This window comes from Oncorhynchus clarkii, chromosome 9 (assembly GCF_045791955.1).
Source record: "Oncorhynchus clarkii lewisi isolate Uvic-CL-2024 chromosome 9, UVic_Ocla_1.0, whole genome shotgun sequence".
Classification (NCBI taxonomy): domain Eukaryota; kingdom Metazoa; phylum Chordata; class Actinopteri; order Salmoniformes; family Salmonidae; genus Oncorhynchus; species Oncorhynchus clarkii.
The window spans coordinates 7,451,611-7,474,358 of record NC_092155.1 but is presented as its reverse complement, the minus strand read 5'-3'; the positions used below and the strand labels follow the sequence as shown (position 1 = coordinate 7,474,358).

Below are 22,748 nucleotides of genomic sequence, written 5' to 3'. Positions count from 1 at the left end.
TAAAAGCCCAGATTATATAAAATATATTGATCTATTTCAAATATGCTTTCAAGAAAACATATTGCATTTCTCCGATAGTGTTTCTTATCCCTTCTGACCTAATGCGGCTCATTGACGATATTGATTTAATCTTGTATAGAGTAATGATATTCAGTCGACTCCCGATTTTAATAATTGATTCTCCCAGATCATCCTATACTTATGATAACCACCGTTTGTCTTCATGTAGTCGTCGTTTGCTTTTACTACTGGTCTGTAGGCTGCCTTGCACTGTAAACCTCCATCCAGCTGGGGGCGCTGCTGACCCCTCACTGGGACCGTTGAGTTTTCTAAAAATGATTTCACTACAACACGGAAGTAGGATTGGAGATGAGTTTGTTGGTTTTCTATTCCTTTTGTGGAGTAAAGAAAGACACATCGACTGAACTAAATAGGCTACCCAAACACCCAGTCCACTGAAAATGTCTAAACTACAGTTGTTGAGTGTGTTTTTAAATGATCGTTTAACGCCGGCTGATGTGGATATTTTTGGTGCAGTTGAGAAAACTGTAGCAGAGTACCAGGAGGAAAATGCTCTGCTACGGAGACTGCTGCGGATCACACCGGAGATAAAACTATGTAGAACAGGTTCGTAATCGTATTAAATTATACCTATAGCTAGCTATAGTTCTACTCAATTAATGAAACTTGTAAGAGGTCACCATTTCAACTATTTTAAATTGTATTATTTTGAATTTGTTTTAATGTTACAGTTGTCTTTGTGACGAAAAGCTGATTGAAATAGCGTACAGTTGCTATCTGCACTCGGTTACGTCTAACGGGAGCTAAGAGCCTACTTATACTTGACTCGAAAATGTGGTCGCGACCCCTCCAGAGGCACACACAGGCCAGATTTGTTTTTTTTGTTCGCATCTGTTGTCTAGTTTGTCTCTTTTTAAAATATTTTTATGTAGGAGTTTGTTTTAAACTCACCCAATATCGTTAGCCTAAATGCTAAGGGTTTGAGAGATCTTACCCCAAAAAAAGAAAAGCTTTATTGTTATATTGTAAACGCAATAAAGCAGATTATGTCCTTCAGGAAACTCATTCCTGTGAAAGTGACTTGCAATTTTGGAAGTCACAATTGGGAGGCATGGCCTATTTATGTCATGGATCAAACCATTCTGCTGGTGTTCTGACGCTTATCGACCTGTTTAAAGGCCACATTCTAGAATCCACATCTTCACAAGTTTTTAAAGGGGACATTCTAGAATCCACATCTTCACAAGTTTTTAAAGGGGACATTCTAGAATCCACATGTTCACAAGTTTTTAAAGGGGACATTCTAGAATCCACAGCTTCACAAGTTTTTAAAGGGGACATTCTAGAATCCACAGCTTCACAAGTTTTTAAAGGGGACATTCTAGAATCCACATCTTCACAGGATGGGAGATGGGTCATAGTAACTGTTAAACTTGACAATTATATTTTCATCATCTGTAATGTGTATGGACACATGCTTCCTATAAGTCTCCTTTTTGCCCGACTTCCTAGAAAATGAGAGGGTTTACTCAAAACAAATACTCTAATTTTAATGAAACACCTGATGGGATCTGCTGATCGTTTTCCTCCTAGAACGAGTCAAAGCTCTCAAAATAGCAATGTCGTCACAACATTATGCAATAATCTCTCTGTTGTTGATGCCTGGTATTATTTCAATCCGGATGCAAAGGGTCATACCTGGACCAACAAAACTATGTCACGAAAATCTAGAATAGATGTAATGCTAATCACCTGCGTTTTGTTACAAATGTAGATCATCTGTTGGCTCCCTTTTCTGATCCTCATTTGATTTCTCTGAATTTAAAAGCTACTAAAAAAAAAAATCTAACTGTATTCAAGGATATTGGAAATTTAAACAACACACTTCTTAAAGATCCTATTTTCATCGGAAACATCAAATCGTTAGCCAAAGATATATTTTTTTTTGCAAGAGAAGATTTGGGTCCAGGAAGTAGAATTCTTCAAATATAAAGTCAGAGTTGTAGCCATTTAAATGTGCCAAATAGCTGAAGCACCTGAAGAATCTCAGAGGAAAAAGGTTTTTGATTAACTTGACAGAGTTTTCTACAGAAAGATAATATCTCAAGAAGAAGAGTCTGTTTTGTAAAAAAATATATACTTATTTACCTTTTTTGAACACTACCCCTGTTTTTGACATGAAGGATATAATATATATATATATATATATATATATATATATATATATATATATATATATATATATATATATATATATATATATATATATATATATATATATGTATATATATATAATATGTATATAATATAATATGTGTATATATATAATATGTATATAATATAATATATATATATATATAATATGTATATAATATAATATGTGTATATATATAATATGTTACTATTGCAATGACAACAAGACCATTGAAATGATTGTGCTTTTTTAAAAATGTTTTATTCTTGTTGCTGAATACTTTATACACAAACAAAAAATCCACAATTCTATACCAGAATTACAAATGTTTTAGATTTGAATGTAATTATCTTGTAAAGACATTTATCCTTAGTCGACAACAAGAATAACATATTCCTGGATCATTGAGATTTTTTTTCAGAGTGAATACAATTGGACTAGAATTGTCATATGTAAAACAAAAAAAGATATATAATATTTTATATATATACATTTATTTTTTAACAAATATTATTTAGTATTTTTCTGTTTATACCTGTCAAATAATAATAATATTGTTATTATTAACATGTTTGATGTAGGGATGTAGGTCATTGATAATTTTGTATGATGAATAAAAAAAACGTAAAACATTTTTTTTTGAAAGGCCAAATTGAGCTCTGTACACCTTTCAAATTCTGTGACAATGCGGATGCCGCCATATAGCTCCGCATTGACATGATTGGTTGACGGTAGGTGAGGGCGGGACGTCCTGTATAAACACAAACCCACTTCCTTGACAACTTCCTTCACAACAGCTCTGCGTTGTTCCGCGACGCGTAAGAAGTATACATGCCCTGACATCTACAGAGGCCGTATCACCGTAAATGCGGCACGGCCCAATGCAGATGTCGGTTTGACAAATGAATCATTACTTTAGATGTGCAACGGTTCGATATGCAATAGTTTTCATCTGTACTTGCATACGACGTAGTTTGGGTCCATTCAAAGCGCGGTACATTTTCAACCAACCTTTTACTTGCCGATACTTCCTTAATTGTCATCTGTAATGTAATGATTTTTTTATTTATTTAACCTTTAATTTTGACAGGGAGTCAATGCTGAGACCAAGGTCTCTTTTTCCAGCTGAGCCCTCTATAGCATTACAATACACATCACATAATTTTCATTAGTAATTTAGCAGACTCTCTTATCCAGAGTGACTTACAGTTAGTGCATTTATCTTAAGATAGCTAGGTGGGACAACCACATCTCACAGGCATAGTAAGTACACTTTTCCTTAAAATAGTTATGAGCAAAGTCAGAGCTGGGGGGGGTGGGGGGGGGGTCAAGTTCAACTGTTGTTTGAGGAAAGTAAAAAGGTCTCCTAGCAACCGTCTGAAATTCCCTAGGGTCACCAATCCCTCCAATTTGAAAGTGTATTGCAGATCATTCTACACATACGGTGCAAGGAAGTGAAAGGAGGATTTACCTAAATCTCTAGACACCGAATGAGTTAACTAACCCCGTAAACGGGTTTGATAACCTGTCATTTTTAAGTCTTAACGGTGATGTTAGGTAAAGTTGGAAGTTTGTGGAGCAGGGCTTTGTAAACAGAATGAGAGTATTGATGTGATCTACTTCAAAGCGGTCCAGCCAAACCTTCTGGTAAAGAATAACAGAGAGGAGTAATAAAACTGTGTCCTGTGATGAAACGATAAGGCGCTATGACCAACCTCATCCAGGGGTTTAAGAGTAGAGGCAGCTGCACTTTGATAAATTGTATCGTCATAATCAACAACGAGTCAAAAGGTTGATTGGACAATCTGCTTCCCGCTGACTAGAGAGAGAGACACGGTCTGTTTCTGGAAAACAAGAAAGACCCATTAACGAGCTCGGTCATATGTTTTTTTGTTTTAAACGATAAATCGCTGTCAATCGAAATGGAACCATCCGATGAGTAAAGATGTTATCCGCCTGAGACAATCTTACCAGAACTTGAAAACAACGTGTATTTAGTTTGGCCCATGTTAAGCATGAGTTTTAAATCAGTAAGGGCTTCCTGCACAACCGCAAAATCTGACTGTAGCCTTGTCTCAGCCAGGTTAGCAGGGGGGGGGGGGGGGTAATCAGACTTGTAGTCTTGTCTCAGCCAGGTCAGCAGTCAGGGCAATTGAGTACATAATAGTATAATCCACTTATGATGAAATGTACCACTTTTAACAGATTGACCAATAGCATTTATCTAAACAGTGAAAATAACAGGTCCTTCAGAACACATTGATGTACTGAACCCCATCAATCACCACGAGTCCTGTCACTGATATAGTCCTGAAACCATGAAGAGGCGTCAGACCTCAGGCTTATCGAGGACAACTTTATTCAATTAAATAGCGTGATCATCAGTATCAAAAGCTTTAGACAAGTCCACAAACAAAGAAGCACATGTCATTTTACTGTCTAAAGTATTGAGATTCTCAGTGGTTGCTGTAATAGTGCAGGACTGATTGGATGCCCAGAACTGAATCCTGATTGGATGCCCAGGCCTAAACCCTGATTGGATGTCCAGGCCTAAACCCTGATTGGATGTCCAGACCGAAACCCTGATTGGATGCCCCGGGCCTAAACCCTGATTGGATGCCCCGGGCCTAAACCCTGATTGGATGCCCTGGGCCTAAACCCTGATTGGATGCCCAGGCCTTAACCCTGATTGGATGCCCCGGGCCTAAACCCTGATTGGATGCCCAGCCCTAAACCCTGATTGGTTTATACTGAAAATACATTTATCAGATAACAAAAGAGCAAAGTTGTACATTTTACCAAGAATTCTAGAATCTTATCTCGACAAAGAATCGTTGGAATGGGGTGAAAATCATTAAGATCTCTACCATCCCCGTCCTTATGGAGAGGCAGATGACAGCTGATTTACATACTTTAGGAATATTTCCTGATAACAAATAAAAAAAATAAATAAAAAATAAAAATATTAAATAAATAAATAATAATAAAGTGGGTTATTGAGTCAACAATGATGGGTGCTGCACACAAATTGGTCGGCTGCTGTGTATTTCTTGTTGTCTATTGCTAGCAAAGCAACCAGGACTTGTTTTTCTGTAAATAAGCCGAAAAAAAGAATTGCTTTGACTTCTCATTTCTCAGATCATTCAGCAGGTTTCTCCTGTCAGCGTCCCAGCCCAATATCACTGTGAATAGACTTAGAAGTTATTTCAATGAGAGACAGCCCGCTGAAATAAAAGATGACATTTTTCCCCCCGTGATGAGACCAGTGTCTGAATCCATATGTTGTGGCAGAGAGGACGAAGGAGGACCCTTCAGGGAGATAGTTTATCAAAGGGATCAAATCAGATTTGGGGTGAAATGCCCCTTACAATTTGTGTCTGAAGGCCCATGGTGTCAGAATCTACAATGAATTATTGTTTACTTCAGCCTAGAGTTAGCATAATTAGCTAGCAGTGTCTAAATCCGTGAATGGAAACGGTTGGACCAGGAATACAGTTTACTTCAGCCTAGAGTTAGCATAATTAGCTAGCAGTGTCTAAATCCGTGAATGGAAACGGTTGGACCAGGAATACAGTTTACTTCAGACTAGAGTTAGCATAATTAGCTAGCAGTGTCTAAATCCGTGAATGGAAACGGTTGGACCAGGAATACAGTTTACTTCAGACTAGAGTTAGCATAATTAGCTAGCAGTGTCTAAATCCATGAATGGAAACGGTTGGACCAGGAATACAGTTTACTTCAGACTAGAGTTAGCATAATTAGCTAGCAGTGTCTAAATCCATGAATGGAAACGGTTGGACCAGGAATACAGTTTACTTCAGACTAGAGTTAGCATAATTAACTAGCAGTGTCTAAATCCGTGCATGGAAACGGTTGGACCAGGAATAGAGTTTACTTCAGACCAGAGTTAGCATAATTAGCTAGCAGTGTCTAAATCCATGAATGGAAACGGTTGGACCAGGAATACAGTTTACTTCAGACCAGAGTTAGCATAATTAGCTAGCAGTGTCTAAATCCATGCATGGAAACGGTTGGACCAGGAATAGAGTTTACTTCAGACCAGAGTTAGCATAATTAGCTAGCAGTGTCTAAATCCATGCATGGAAACGGTTGGACCAGGAATACAGTTTACTTCAGCCTAGAGTTAGCATAATTAGCTAGCAGTGTCTAAATCCATGAATGGAAACAGTCGGACCGCTACAGGAAATGCTGCATTGCAAGTTGAAACTTCCTCAAAAACACTTCAAACTAAGTTTGATATTTGGTGGCGGTAGCAGGGATGTTGTTTACATACATACTGCTGAACTAAATAACTGTGAAACGGTGACTTAGAACTGTAATTAATTCCTGACGTAGCCACAGAGCATTAGGTGCCTCTTTTATGAACCCCAAAACATTTTTCACACAAAACAGCATTTATCAAAACATGAACTTGACTTGAGAATTATCCTCGCCAACTTTCGACCATGAATATACGCTGTTTTCTAGTGGTGTGTGTATCTGCATTACAAGAAAGCAAAAGCCTTGTGCCTCTTATTCATTAAAACTAAATTAAACAGTTAGCTAAATATAACAACAAGATGGAATAATTTGCTGTTAGTGAGAACAGCTAAAACCAATTTATTTATCTTTGCATTGTAAAATAATTAGAAAGGCATCTACAGTGGAAAGTATTCAGACCCCTCGATTTTTTTTTCTTCCTAATTTTATTACGTTACAGCGTTATTCTAAAATGGTTTAAATTGTTTTTTTCTCCCGTCATCAATCTACACACACTACCCCATAATGACATCACAATACCCCATAATGACATCACAATACCACCATAATGACATCACAATACCACCATAATGACATCACAATACCCCATAATGACATCACAATACCCCATAATGACATCACAATACCCCATAATGACATCACAATACCCCATAATGACATCACCATACCCCATAATGACATCACCATATCCCATAATGACATCACAATACCCCATAATGACATCACAATACCCCATAATGACATCACAATACCCCATTGTTAATGTAATTTAATTATGCCAATGTGCTTTCATCAATTGAAAACCCTTAATCTATTTTATGAGAATTTATAAGATTCTTGTTTGCATAAAATAGACGCAGACCAGTCTGACACTTAACCACGAGCAACAGTTTATATACAGATCATGACGTCATTTCATTGCTTTTACAGAATCCCCTCCTCTCGACCGGGACAAAGTGAGGAGAAAAGTTCATTCTAACTTACTAACACACTCCCAGGTAACTTTTGACCCCTCAACATTATCGATCACCACTGAGCTGACAGTTCTAATTAACAGAACCTAGGAATGCACTCACTGCCTTATCTAAAAAACCCAGAGCTAAGTTTCTGTAGGTTCAACGCTAGGTTAACGACCTTATCTGTTTACACAGTCCCCAACCCATTTGTTTCTTCCTAGTTGGAATGGTGTTCATTAACTTTAATTACTCCTTGTCCGTGTCTCACAATCCCTTCTTATGAACTCATATTGTTAATCAGATATAATAAAAAAGAGTATAAGTTTACTTAGTTACAATTCTATTTAAAATGGGGATATTGTTTATTCATTTATTCGTAATAATTCCAACACCCATAATGACAAAGCAAAAACAGGACCTCAAGACTGGTCGAGAGAATGCCAAGAGTGTGCAAAGCTGTCATCAAGGCAAAGGGTGGCTACTTTGAAGAATCTCAAATATATTTTGATTTATTTTAACACTTGTTTTTGGTTACTACATGATTCCATATGTGTTATTTCATAGTTTTGATGTCTTCATGATTATTCTACAGTGTAGAAAATAGTAAAAAATGAAGAAAACCCGTGGAATGAGTTGGTGTCTAAATGACTTGAGTGGTACTGTATGTGAATAAAGTACTGTATGTGAATAAAGTACTGTATGTGAATAAAGTACTGTATGTGAATAAAGTACTGTATTGTGAATAAAGTACTGTATTGTGAATAAAGTACTGTATTGTGAATAAAGTACTGTATTGTGAATAAAGTACTGTATGTGAATAAAGTACTGTATGTGAATAAAGTACTTCCGTTTTATTTTTTGCACAAATTTCTAAAAACCTGTTTTCGCTTTGTCATTATGGGTTATTGTGTGTAGATTGCTGAGGATTTACTTTAAAACATATATATATTGTTGAATAAGGCTGTAATGTATACTTCCCGAAAGCACTGTAGATCAGAGATCTATAATTGAAGTGTTAATTCTGTAGTATAAAAATGATCTCTGCTCCTCCTCTCCTTCCCTCCAGACTCCCTGCAGCTCTCTGTCTCCGAAGACGAGGTTCCCCCTGAGCAGCAGCACTGTGAGCAGGAGTGGAGCCCCAGTCTGGGGCAGGAGGACCCAGAGCCCACACAGATTAAAGAGGAACAGGAGGAAGTCAGGACCAGTCAGGAGGAAGAGCAGCTTCAAGGGCTCGTTGATACCAAAGACTCCATATTCACTCCTTCCTGTGTGAAAAGTGAATGTGATCTGGAGAACCCATGTCAAGAAACCATATTAGCTGAACACCCAACTCTCAGTCCACTGAAAACGTCTAAACTACAGTTGTTGAGTGTGTTGTTAAATCAATGTTTAACATCGTCTGCTGCTGTGGAGATTTTTGGTGCGATTGAGAAAACAATAGCAGAGTACCAGGAGGAGAATGATCTGCTACGGAGACTGCTGCGGAGGACACCAGAGATACAACTATGTAGAATAGGTTTGTATGTAGATCTACTGATAGTTAGCTATAGTTCTACTAAATTAATACACCTTTTAGGCTTTCAGACAATTTTAAGTAGTAGCTTTTAAAAAATCATTTTACTGTGATTGGATAAAAGTTACACTGACGTACCAATGCTTGGACAGCATCGTCACACATTTTTCCATTGACGAATGTTGAATAAAATTCTATTTGAATTTACTCTATTTCTAGAAAGTTCCTCCTTGTGTTTCCCTTCTGACTCCATGGAAGTAATTCAACGTCCATTTTGTTTTAGCTGAGGACGATGATTTGGTAAAAATGTGAAACGTTTTTAATCTAGAAACAATTGAACCTTGATTGTAATAAAGGGTTTGGAAACCTCGAACATAACAAATTCATCATTTTCCTAAATAACTTTTAAAAATACAAAAGATACACTTTTTAATAGTTTTTTTTTAAACACAAACCAAGCTTTTGTTTATCGGTTATACAGCAGGACTTATGTCCACGTGGGCAGCGGTGTGTTCCATAATGTGAATGAGAGTAAATACCTAGCTAACTTCACTCAGACATGTTTAAAGACTGTGTTTAACCGCTGTGTGTAAAGGCTGTGTTTAAAGGCTGTGTTCTGTGTTTAAAGGCTGTGTTTAAAGGCTGTGTTCTGTGTTTAAAGGCTGTGTTCTGTGTTTAAAGGCTGTGTTTAAAGGCTGTGTTCTGTGTTTAAAGGCTGTGTTTAAAGGCTGTGTTTAAAGACTGTGTTTAAAGGCTGTGTTTAAAGGCTGTGTTTAAAGGCTGTGTTTAAAGGCTGTGTTCTGTGTTTAAAGACTGTGTTTAAAGACTGTGTTTAAAGGCTGTGTGTAAAGGCTGTGTTCTGTGTTTAAAGGCTGTGTTCTGTGTTTAAAGACTGTGTTTAAAGGCTGTGTTTAAAGACTGTGTTTAAAGCCTGTGTTTAAAGGCTGTGTTCTGTGTTTAAAGGCTGTGTTCTGTGTTTAAAGGCTGTGTTTAAAGCCTGTGTTTAAAGGCTGTGTTTAAAGGCTGTGTTCTGTGTTTAAAGGCTGTGTTCTGTGTTTAAAGGCTGTGTTTAAAGGCTGTGTTTAAAGGCTGTGTTCTGTGTTTAAAGGCTGTGTTCTGTGTTTAAAGGCTGTGTTTAAAGCCTGTGTTTAAAGGCTGTGTTTAAAGGCTGTGTTTAAAGCCTGTGTTTAACCGCTGTGTTTAAAGGCTGTGTTCTGTGTTTAAAGGCTGTGTTTAAAGGCTGTGTTTAAAGGCTGTGTTTAACCGCTGTGTTTAAAGCCTGTGTTTAAAGCCTGTGTTTAAAGGCTGTGTTTAACGGCTGTGTCGCTCATAGACATCCATGCCAAAAAAGCATGTTTACAATTTATTTTTTAAATCCTAGAGATCTATAATTCACCTGTATGATTTGTTCTATTTAATTATGTGGTTTATAGATGACCTCTGCTCCTCCTCCTCTCCTTCCCTCCAGACTCCCTGCAGCTCTCTGTCTCTGAAGAGGAGGTTCCCCCTGAGCAGCAGCACTGTGAGCAGGAGTGGAGCCCCAGTCTGGGACAGAAGAACCCAGAGACCAAACAGATTAAAGAGGAACAGGAGGAAGTCAGGACCAGTCAGGAGGAAGAGCAGCTTCAAGGGCTTTTTGTTACCAAAGACTCCATAGTCTCTTCTTCCTGTGTGAAAAGTGAATGTGATCAAGAGGACCCCCTTTGGTCCTTGACTCTTCCCCAAACCCAGACTGTAGAGAACAGAGAGAGAGACTCTAAACCAGTGGATCTCACACCTTTTGTCACTGTGACCCACTTAAATGGTCTTGACCTTCCAGATAATGACAGCAATGCCTCCAGACGCAGCTCAGCCGTAAGCAGCTACCCAGTAGGACTTGACAGCAGCTCACCATTAGATCCCAGCCCACCATTGGATCCCAGTCCACCATTGAAGAAACACTGTTCCAAACCCAACACCACAGCTAGAAAAACTCACCACTGCCGTGACTGTGGTGAATCTTTTGCTCTGAAAGCTGATCTGCAGAAGCATGTGACTCTCACCAAGAAGAGACCCAGTGAATGTGTCTTCTGCAATGAACATTACAAATCCACCTGTAAACTGAAGGCCCACGTCCGACTCTGTCACGGTGTGAAACCTTTCACCTGTCCTGTTTGTGGCAAGGCCTTCAAACTAAAGAAATATCTGTCCAGACACATCCGGATGCACACAGGAGAGAGATCATTTATCTGTGGCGACTGTGGGAAGAGCTTCTATCGCAAGGAGAACCTAACTATGCATATACGGACTCACACAGGGGAGAAATTATTCAGCTGTGGTGACTGCGGGAAAAGCTTCAGTATCAAGAATAACCTAACCATGCATAAACTGATTCACACAGGAGAGAAACCATTTAGTTGTGGTTACTGTGGGAAGAGCTTCAGTCAGAAGGGGGACCTAGGGAGGCATATATTGATTCACACAGGGGAGAAACCGTTTAGCTGTGATGACTGTGATAAAAGTTTCAGACACAAGGGGTCACTAACCAAACATATATGGACTCACACGGGAGAGAAACCGTTTAGCTGTGGCGACTGCGGGAAAAACTTTTATCGTAAGGAACACTTAACCGTGCATCTACTGACTCACACAGGAGAGAAACCATTTATTTGTGGTGACTGTGGGAAGAGCTTTAATCAGAAGGGGTCCCTTAAGGCACATATATTGATTCACACAGGAGAGAAATTATTTATCTGTTGTGACTGTGGGAAAAGTTTCAGTCTGAAGAAGCACTTAACTGTGCACATACTGACTCACACAGGAGAGAAACCGTTTAGCTGTGGCGACTGTGGCAAAAGCTTCAGTCAGAAGGCCCACCTAAATAATCATATACGTACTCACACAGGAGAGAAACCATTTATCTGCTTTGACTGTGGGAAAAGTTTCAGTCAAAAGGGGGTCCTAGGGAGGCACATACTGACTCACACAGGGGAGAAATCATTTAGCTGTGGCGACTGTGGGAAAAGCTTCAGTCTGAAGGACCACCTAAATAAGCATATACTGACTCACACAGGAGAGAAACCCTTTAGCTGTTGTTACTGTGGGAAAAGTTTCAGTCAAAAGGGGGTCCTGGGGAGACACATACGGACTCACACGGGAGAGAAACCGTTTAGCTGTGGCGACTGTGGGAAAAGCTTCAGTCAGAAAGTGGTCCTGGGGAGACACATACGGACTCACACAGGAGAGAAACCGTTTAGCTGTGGCGACTGTGGGAACAGATTTAGTGTCAAGAGAAATTTAATCAAACACAAACGGATTCACACAGGAGAGAAACAACATGGCTGCTCAGTCTGTGATAAAATATTCACTCAGAAGACTAATCTGTTGAGGCATGTCAAAAACAACCACAAAGAAAGTAAATGAGGACACAGAGAGAAGACTAAGAGTATTGAGCTACACCTGTGGACCAACTGAGGACATAGACACAGAGAGGGGACTAAGAGATTATTGAGATACACCCGTGGACCAACTGAGGACATAGACACAGAGAGGAGACTAAGAGAGTATTGAGATACACCCGTGGACCAACTCTAACTGGTCTTCCTGATCCTGCTCAGTCCAATGTCACAGTAATGATATAATGTATTTATGTTGGCTGTTGCTGCTTTGTTCATGAAAAAGGGCCAACCTGCAGTTCAGACAACAACAGGTAAACACCTAAGGGATGGGGTTGGAGAAGTGTAAAACACTAAAATGCATAGATTGATAAATGGAGGCAAGATGTCAAACTATTGAGCTAATGTATACAATTTTCCTGTAGCTACTTGTTCATTTTGAAAGGGGCAAACATAAGTGTACACTACAAACAGAAGTGTACACTACAAACAGAAGTGTACACTATAATGTATGATTTGGCAAGTTAGTCATTTAACTTGCCAAAATATTCTCAAATAATGTTTTAGAAAGATAAGCATGAAAGGGTTATGGTCTGATTGACTCAGCAACCAAACAAACATATATCTAAGTGTAGGGTACTAAGTGAATTAGAAAATCAATAGTTATTTCTGGTTGCGTATCAAAGTTAGCTGGCTAACTCCTCAAACCAGCTATGTAGTATACCCCTCTGGTTGCTTATCAAAGTTAGTTAGCTAACTCTTCGATCCTACTTTGTAGTGTACCCCTCTGGTTGCGTATCAAAGTTAGCTGGCTAACTCTTCGATCCTACTTTGTAGTGTACCCCTCTGGTTGCTTATCAAAGTTAGCTGGCTAACTCCTCAAACCAGCTACGTATTATACCCCTCTGGTTGCTTATCAAAGTTAGCTGGCTAACTCTTCGATCCTACTTTGTAGTGTACCCCTCTGGTTGCTTAGCAAAGTTAGCTGGCTAACTCTTCGATCCTACTTTGTAGTGTACCCCTCTGGTTGCTTATCAAAGTTAGCTGGCTAACTCTTCGATCCTGCTTTGTAGTGTACCCCTCTGGTTGCTTATCAAAGTTAGCTGGCTAACTCTTCGATCCTTCTTTGTAGTGTACCCCTCTGCAGTTAAAACAACTACAAAGTGGGAACCCACCACTGTTTTTGCTAAACAGCTGAGGGATAGGGTTGGAGAAATGTAAACACTCAAATTCAGACAGATTTATGATAGTTAATCTTATTTATTACATGAAATAATTTAATTAAATTGCACAATTTACGGTGTAAGTGCAGATGAGCGTCAGAGCCGGCGTCGTAGGAGTTGATCTTAGTCCTGTATTGACGCTTTGCCTTTTTGATTGGTTCGTCAGAGGGTGTAGAATTCCTTATAAGCGTCCCGCTCCTTGAAAGCGGCCAGCTCTAGTCTTTAGTTCAGTGTGGATGTTGCCTGTAATGCATGGCTTCTGGTTGGCGTATGTACCTACGGTCTGTGTGGACGATGTTGTCGACGCCCTTATTAATGAAGCCGGTGACTGATGTGGTGTCGGATGAATCCCTGACGCTTGGCTGCAACCCTTCTAAGCCCGTGCTGCCCTTCAGTCCCTAGACTTTTTGCGCTGACGGAAACATAGATTATCCCAGATACTACTCCAGCTGCTCTCTGCATCTAACTGTGTGTTCTCTCGTAGTCTGAGAGCATCTGGTCGTCGCGGTGGTGGCACAGGGATACTCATTTATCCTAAATGGAGTCCACTGGTTCCACTCACACATGCAGTGGTTCCTCAATTAAAAGGTTTGAGTTTATGCCGCGACCGTTTGTAGTAGATGGTGGCATTCTGTCATTGCACCACACTATCACAAGGGGGAGTTAGAACGCTGATTTATCCGTAGTCTAAACTGTGACAGAAATTGACTATATTTTCCTGAATGAATGGATGTGTTTTCAGTCTGAGAGTCTCTCTTCTCTGGCACTAGAGTCCTGCATCAGGCAACAACAAAAACAAACATTTGCTGGCGGGTGGTCCTGGAGTTGAGAGAGAACTTGGGTAAATACAATGGCCCAAACACACATGACATGTGGACTGACGATTTTCGAAAAATAGGTAAAGTGGGTTTTTTTGTTTCTCTATTTTATATTTTTTAGACAATTCAAAACATACACATACAAACAACAACTGCATCACACCTCCATCTCCAGACCCACCTCCATCTCCAGACCCACCTCCATCTCCAGACCCACCTCCACCTCCAGACCCACCTCCATCTCCAGACCCACCTCCATCTCCAGACCCACCTCCATCTCCAGACCCACCTCCATCTCCAGACCCACCTGCTCACACCTCCATCTCCAGACCCACCTGCTCACACCTCCATCTCCAGACCCACCTGCTCACACCTCAATCTCCAGACCCACCTACTCACACCTCCATCTCCAGACCCACCTGCTCACACCTCCATCTCCAGACCCACCTGCTCACACCTCCAGCTCCTGCATCACACCTCCATCTCCAGCTCCTGCATCACACCTCCATCTCCAGACCCACCTGCTCACACCTCCATCTCCAGACCCACCTGCATCACACCTCCAGCTCCTGCATCACATCTCCATCTCCAGACCCTCCTGCTCACACCTCCATCTCCAGACCCACCTGCATCACACCTCCATCTCCAGACCCTCCTGCTCATACCTCCATCTCCAGCTCCTGCATCTCCTCCACATGTCCTCAAACTGCACCATTTTGTTTCCCTCCGTCGCCCCACAAACACTTTCAACATTATAATTAAGCATTTAAAGGCTGACATTTCTGACGGCTAAATGTCTAATTCCACCCGTAGGATGGATTATCATAACCTAATGAAAAATAAAGTGAGTTTCTGAAACACGGAGTCCTTGTTTGCTGATGTAAAGAAGAAACTGAATGAAGAGAGTCCAGTGAGGATTTGTCAGCATAAAGCTGAGTGACTCACTCATTCGTGGCTTTGGATCAAAATAAACAAGTACCAACATTCTTTCTGATAGATAAATAAATGTTTTGACCAAGTTAATCTGCTCATGTTGTGTTTGTTCAATTATTTTATTGTGGTTACAATGAACACCATTTCTAGCTCAATATAGACCAGATTTTCCCTCACAAAAAAATGCATTTAAAAAAAAAAATCTAATTCAGTAATATATTATATACAGTGCCTTGCGAAAGTATTCGGCCCCCTTGAACTTTGCGACCTTTTGCCACATTTCAGGCTTCAAACATAAAGATATAAAACTGTATTTTTTTTGTGAAGAATCAACAATTTTTCAGTTTTTGATTTGTTAAAAAAGTTTGAAATATCCAATAAATGTCGTTCCACTTCATGATTGTGTCCCACTTGTTGTTGATTCTTCACAAAAAAAATACAGTTTTATATCTTTATGTTTGAAGCCTGAAATGTGGCAAAAGGTCGCAAAGTTCAAGGGGGCCGAATACTTTCGCAAGGCACTGTATTAATAATATATTATTATAATATATCTGTAGATGCTGAGTTTTTATTTACATGATGACGATGATGTAGGACAGCTGGAGGAATTTCAAAAATGTGTTTTCAAACACTTGCTTTTCCACAGGTGGAGCAGGTTGTGAAGTCTTCATACCTCAATTTATTTAGAAAATGGTTGTTTAATAGCCTGGCTACTGTAGGTGTGAAAATCCCCCCAACTTATGTATTCGACGTATTCGATGCTTAAAAGTTTAAAGTACTCTACAGTTTTTTCATTTCCAACTCAAAACCAACCACAAAACGTTGGACAAAGCTAAAGATAATACTGTACAGTATTTGTTCATCGACATCTTTATGCTTTCGTTAAGAAAATAACGGGGAAAAAATACTTTCAAAATGCTTATTTCAATTACGGTCAAAATCTCAACTACATTTTAGTTGCACCCCCCCATTGTTGTGTTGTCAGTTTCTCAAGCCAAAACGTCTGGATGTCCTTCGCCAGTTCATCTTTGCTTGGGCAGAGTTACGGATTCATGTTTTCAGTTGATCAGGTATAAATCAGGAGACCTACATGTAGACATGAGAAAAATATGTTTAGACATACTGTAGGCCTTACCGTAGGCTGGAGATGGAGGTGAGAGCAGGTGGGTCTGGAGATGGAGGTGTGTCTGGAGATGGAGGTGTGATGCAGGTGGGTCTGGAGATGGAGGTGTGTCTGGAGATGGAGGTGAGAGCAGGTGGGTCTGGAGATGGAGGTGTGATGCAGGTGGGTCTGGAGATGGAGGTGTGTCTGGAGATGGAGGTGTGATGCAGGTGGGTCTGGAGATGGAGGTGTGATGCAGGTGGGTCTGGAGATGGAGGTGTGATGCAGGTGGGTCTGGAGATGGAGGTGTGATGCAGGTGGGTCTGGAGATGGAGGTGTGATGCAGGTGGGTCTGGAGATGGAGGTGTGATGCAGGTGGGTCTGGAGATGGAGGTGTGATGCAGGTGGGTCTGGAGATGGAGGTGTGATGCAGGTGGGTCTGGAGATGGAGGTGTGATGCAGGTGGGTCTGGAGATGGAGGTGTGTCTGGAGATGGAGGTGAGAGCAGGTGGGTCTGGAGATGGAGGTGTGATGCAGGTGGGTCTGGAGATGGAGGTGTGATGCAGGTGGGTCTGGAGATGGAGGTGTGATGCAGGTGGGTCTGGAGATGGAGGTGTGATGCAGGTGGGTCTGGAGATGGAGGTGTGAGCAGGTGGGTCTGGAGATGGAGGTGTGATGCAGGTGGGTCTGGAGATGGAGGTGTGATGCAGGTGGGTCTGGAGATGGAGGTGTGATGCAGGTGGGTCTGGAGATGGAGGTGTGATGCAGGTGGGTCTGGAGATGGAGGTGTGATGCAGGTGGGTCTGGAGATGGAGGTGTGATGCAGGTGGGTCTGGAGATGGAGGTGTGATGCAGGTGGGTCTGGAGATGGAGGTGTGATGCAGGTGGGTCTGGAGATGGAGGTGTGATGCAGGTGGGTCTGGAGATGGAGGTGTGATGCAGGTGGGTCTGGAGATGGAGGTGTGATGCAGGTGGGTCTGGAGATGGAGGTGTGATGCAGGTGGGTCTGGAGATGGAGCTGTGATGCAGGTGGGTCTGGAGATGGAGGTGTGATGCAGGTGGGTCTGGAGATGGAGGTGTGATGCAGGTGGGTCTGGAGATGGAGGTGTGATGCAGGTGGGTCTGGAGATGGAGGTGTGATGCAGGTGGGTCTGGAGATGGAGGTGTGATGCAGGTGGGTCTGGAGATGGAGCTGTGATGCAGGTGGGTCTGGAGATGGAGGTGTGTCTGGAGATGGAGGTGAGAGCAGGTGGGTCTGGAGATGGAGGTGTGATGCAGGTGGGTCTGGAGATGGAGGTGTGTCTGGAGATGGAGGTGTGATGCAGGTGGGTCTGGAGATGGAGGTGTGATGCAGGTGGGTCTGGAGATGGAGGTGTGATGCAGGTGGGTCTGGAGATGGAGCTGTGATGCAGGTGGGTCTGGAGATGGAGGTGTGATGCAGGTGGGTCTGGAGATGGAGGTGTGATGCAGGTGGGTCTGGAGATGGAGGTGTGATGCAGGTGGGTCTGGAGATGGAGGTGTGATGCAGGTGGGTCTGGAGATGGAGGTGTGATGCAGGTGGGTCTGGAGATGGAGGTGTGATGCAGGTGGGTCTGGAGATGGAGGTGTGAGCAGGTGGGTCTGGAGATGGAGGTGTGAGCAGGTGGGTCTGGAGATGGAGGTGTGATGCAGGTGGGTCTGGAGATGGAGCTGTGAGCAGATGGCGACATGAGTCTCACTAGTGTTGAGTAATGTGCTGTTAAAAGTGTTGTAGGTTTTTTAATTAATTTATTTTTATTTAACCTTGATATGTCGTTCTGCCCCTGAACAAGGCAGTTAACCCACTGTTTCTAGGCCGTCATTGAAAATAAGAATGTGTTCTTAACTGACTTGCCTAGTTAAATAAAGGTCAAATAAAAAATAAAAAATTGCTCGAAGGGCCACGGTTGATTCGTTTGTGAAGAGGACGCCATTGAATGTCTCGTCAGCTTTGATCCATGCCTGGGCCTGCTGGAAGTCCTTTGTCAGACGAATCATTGGGTCGAAACTACAGAACAGTACAAAACAAGAGAACACATGTTGTTGTGATAGCAATCAAATCTGTACCATAGAGGCTCAGAATACGTTAGAGGAAAAACAAAAAGAAAGATCCAGTCTAATAGATTATAAAAAATAGAGCAAAATGGGGGGGAAATGGGGGGGAAAATGCCCCAAATTCTTTTTCATTCAGACAACATAGAAATGCTACCAAATTCAAATTTACCTGGTACAGAGTCAACGTGAGGGGGTACTGGTACAGAGTCAATGTGAGGTGGTACTGGTACAGAGTCAATGTGAGGTGGTACTGGTACAGAGTCAATGTGGTGGGGTACTGGTACAGAGTCAATGTGAGGTGGTACTGGTACAGAGTCAATGTGGTGGGGTACTGGTACAGAGTCAATGTGAGGTGGTACTGGTACAGAGTCAACGTGAGGGGGTACTGGTACAGAGTCAATGTGGTGGGGTACTGGTACAGAGTCAATGTGAGGTGGTACTGGTACAGAGTCAATGTGAGGTGGTACTGGTACAGAGTCAATGTGGTGGGGTACTGGTACAGAGTCAATGTGGTGGGGTACTGGTACAGAGTCAATGTGAGGTGGTACTGGTACAGAGTCAATGTGAGGTGGTACTGGTACAGAGTCAATGTGAGGTGGTACTGGTACAGAGTCAACGTGAGGGGGTACTGGTACAGAGTCAATGTGAGGTGGTACTGGTACAGAGTCAATGTGGTGGGGTACTGGTACAGAGTCAATGTGAGGTGGTACTGGTACAGAGTCAATGTGAGGTGGTACTGGTACAGAGTCAATGTGAGGGGGTACTGGTACAGAGTCAATGTGGTGGGGTACTGGTACAGAGTCAATGTGAGGGGGTACTGGTACAGAGTCAACGTGAGGGGGTACTGGTACAGAGTCAACGTGAGGGGTACTGGTACAGAGTCAATGTGGTGGGGTACTGGTACAGAGTCAATGTGAGGTGGTACTGGTACAGAGTCAATGTGGTGGGGTACTGGTACAGAGTCAATGTGAGGTGGTACTGGTACAGAGTCAATGTGAGGTGGTACTGGTACAGAGTCAACGTGAGGGGGTACTGGTACAGAGTCAATGTGGTGGGGTACTGGTACAGAGTCAATGTGAGGTGGTACTGGTGCAGAGTCAATGTGAGGTGGTACTGGTACAGAGTCAATGTGAGGGGGTACTGGTACAGAGTCAACGTGAGGGGGTACTGGTTAGTCGAGGTAATTGAGGTAATACAGTGGGGAGAACAAGTATTTGATACCGATTTTGCAGGTTTTCCTACTTACAAATCTCTCTGTCTCCTGGAGATGAACATACTTTGGTGTAAAAAGATGATGGAGGAAACAGGTACAAAAGTATCTATATCCACAGTAAAACGAGTCCTATATGGACATAACCTGAAAGGTCGCTCAGCAAGGAAAAAGCCACTGCTCCAAATCTGCCAGAAAAAAGCCAGACTACGATTTTCAACTGCACATGGGGACAAAGATCGTACATTTTGGAGAAATGTCCTCTGGTCTGATGAAACAAACATAGAACTGTTTGGCCTTAATGACCATTGTTATGTTTGGAGGAAAAAGGAGGAGGCTTGCAAGCCGAAGAACACCATCCCAACCGTGAAGCACGGGGGTGGCAGCATCATGTTGTGAGGGTGCTTTGCTGCAGGAGGGACTGGTGCACTTCACAAAATAGATGGCGTCATGAGGAAGGACAATTATGTGGATCTCTTGAAGCAACATCTCAAGACATCAGTCAGGAAATTAAAGCTTGGTCACAAATGGGTCTTCCAAATGGACAATGACCCCAAGCATACTTCCAAAGTTGTGGCAAAATGGCTTAAGGACAACAAAGTCAAGGTATTGGAGTGGCCATCACAAAGCCCTGACCTCAATCCCATAGAACATTAGTTGGCAGAACTGAAAAAGTGTGTGCGAGCAAGGAGGCCTACAAACCTGACTCAGTTAAACCTGACTCAGTTACACCAGCTCTGTGTATGGGCCAAAATTCACCCAACTTATTGTGGGAAGCTTGTGGAAAGCTACCCAAAACGTTTGACCCAAGTTAAACAATTTAAAGGCAATTCTACCAAATACTAATTGAGTGTATTTAAACTTCTGACCCACTGGGAATGTGATGAAAAAAATAAAATCTGAAATGAATCTCTACTATTATTCGGACATTTCACATTATTAAAATAAAGTGGGGATCCTAACTGACCTAAGACAGTGTAACGCACTTGGGCGTAGTGGGTGCGCAGGAGGCAGAAGGTACAGAATAGTGCTTTATTTTACGCACAGGGAAAATCGTACACGCCACGATACTTGGCGCACATACACAATAGTCCAAAACCAGGACCTAACAAGTCTGGAGGAAAACCAAAAAACAACCAAGAAACGAAAACGCACTACGACATAAAAAACACAGTGGGAAAAAACAAGCACAAAGAGCAGGCAGCCTACCGACTGACAGGGAATTTATATGAGGATTAAATGTCACGAATTGTGAAAAACTGAGTTTAAATGTATTTGGCTAAGGTGTATGTGAACTTCCGATTTCAACTGTACATGTAGGTAGAGTTATTAAAGTGACTATGCATAGATAATAACAGAGAGTAGCAGCAGCGTGGAAGGGGGGCGGGGGCAATGCAAATAGTTTGGATTAGATGTTCAGGAGTCTTTTGGCTTGGGGGTAGAAGCTGTTTAGAATCCTCTTGGGCCTAGACTTGGCGCTCCGGTACCGCTTGCCGTGCGGAAGCAGAGAGAACAGTCTATGACCGGGGTGGCTGAAGTCTTCTTCTATACACTGCCTGGTATAGAGGTCCTGGATGGCAGGAAGCTTGGTCCCGTAGTGCCTTGCGGTCGGACGCTGAGCAGTTGCCATACCAGGCAGTGATGCAACCTGTCAGGATGCTCTCGATGTGCAGCTGTAGAATCTTTTGAGGATCTGAGGACTCATGCCAAGTCTTTTCAGTCTCCAGAGGGTGAATAGGTTTTGTCATGCCCTCTTCACCACTGTCTTGGTGCGCTTGGACCATGTTAGCTTGTTGGTGTTGTGGACACCATGGAACTTGAAGCTCTCAACCTGATCCACTACAGCCCCGTCCATGAGAATGGGGGCGTGCTCGGTACTCCTTTTACCATAGTCAACAATCATCTCCTTTGTCTTGATCACGTTGAAGGAGAGGTTGTTGTCCTTGCACCACACAGTCAGGTCTCTGACCTCCTCCCTATAGACTGTCTCGTCGTTGTCCGAGATCAGGCCTACCACTGTTGTGACATCTGCAAACTGAATGATGGTGTTGGAGTCGTTCCTGGACGTGCAGTCATGAGTGAACAGGGAGTACAGGAGGGGACAGAGCACCTCACCCCTGAGGGGCCCCGTGTTTAGCATCAGCGTGACTGATGTGTTGTTGCCTACCCTTACCACCTGGGGGCGGCCCGTCAGGGAGTCCAGGATCCAGTTTCAGAGGGAGGTGTTTAGTCCCAGGGTCCTTAGCTTACTGATGAGCTTTGAGACCACTGTGGTGTGAACAGGGATAATATCTCCTGATAACTGCATTCTCTAGTTTAGTGCACATTGTCACATCAGTCCCAAGCTGTTACAGTTATCAGGAGTCACCTGTGTTGCAATTTTATATATATATATATATATATATATTTATATATATACAGTACCAGTCAAAAGCTTGGACACCTACTCATTCAATGGTTTTTCCAACAAGTGCACAGCATATGTGGGAACTCCTTCAAGACTGTTGGAAAAGCATTCCAGGTGAAGCTGGTTGAGAGAATGCCAAGCGTGTGCAAAGCTGTCATCAAGGCAAAGGGTGGCTACTTTGAAGAATCTCAAATATAAATATATATTTTTTGGGTTACTACATGATTCCATGTGTGTTATTTCATAGTTTCGATGACTTCACTATTATTCTACAATGTATAAAATAGTCAAAATAAAGAAAATCCCTTGACTGAGTATGTGTGTCCAAACTTTTGACTGCTACTGTATTTAATTATTTATTATTTAATTATTTATCTACATATTATCTAATTATTCAAACTTTAATTCATTTATTAATTTCTTCCTCCAATATGATAATGAGGGGGTGTCAATCAAACATCTGTGGGCGGTATCTAACACACCATTGGTTGATCAACGACTGCTTTTACACCACCTATGTGAAATCGACGAATCAAACATAAAACATGTTTAGCATTTTAGGTTCTGTTGTTTTGTGCTCTGATGCGACCGTTGTGTTAATGAAGCATTTATAAGTTATATTCTTCAAAAAGCAACGGGTGTA

At 41.9% G+C, this 22,748-nt stretch overlaps 1 protein-coding gene across 1 annotated transcript; it reads left to right on the top strand.

Annotated features, from left to right (window-relative positions):
- Window positions 1-461: 461 nt before the first annotated feature.
- Window positions 462-12,505, top strand: LOC139415822 (zinc finger protein 892-like). Its single transcript, XM_071163949.1, has 4 exons — window positions 462-627; window positions 8,510-8,968; window positions 10,434-11,409; window positions 12,082-12,505. The coding sequence occupies exons 1-4, from the start codon at window positions 462-464 to the stop codon at window positions 12,365-12,367; spliced, it is 1,887 nt and encodes a 628-aa protein (XP_071020050.1). The 3' UTR covers window positions 12,368-12,505.
- Window positions 12,506-22,748: the final 10,243 nt, after the last annotated feature.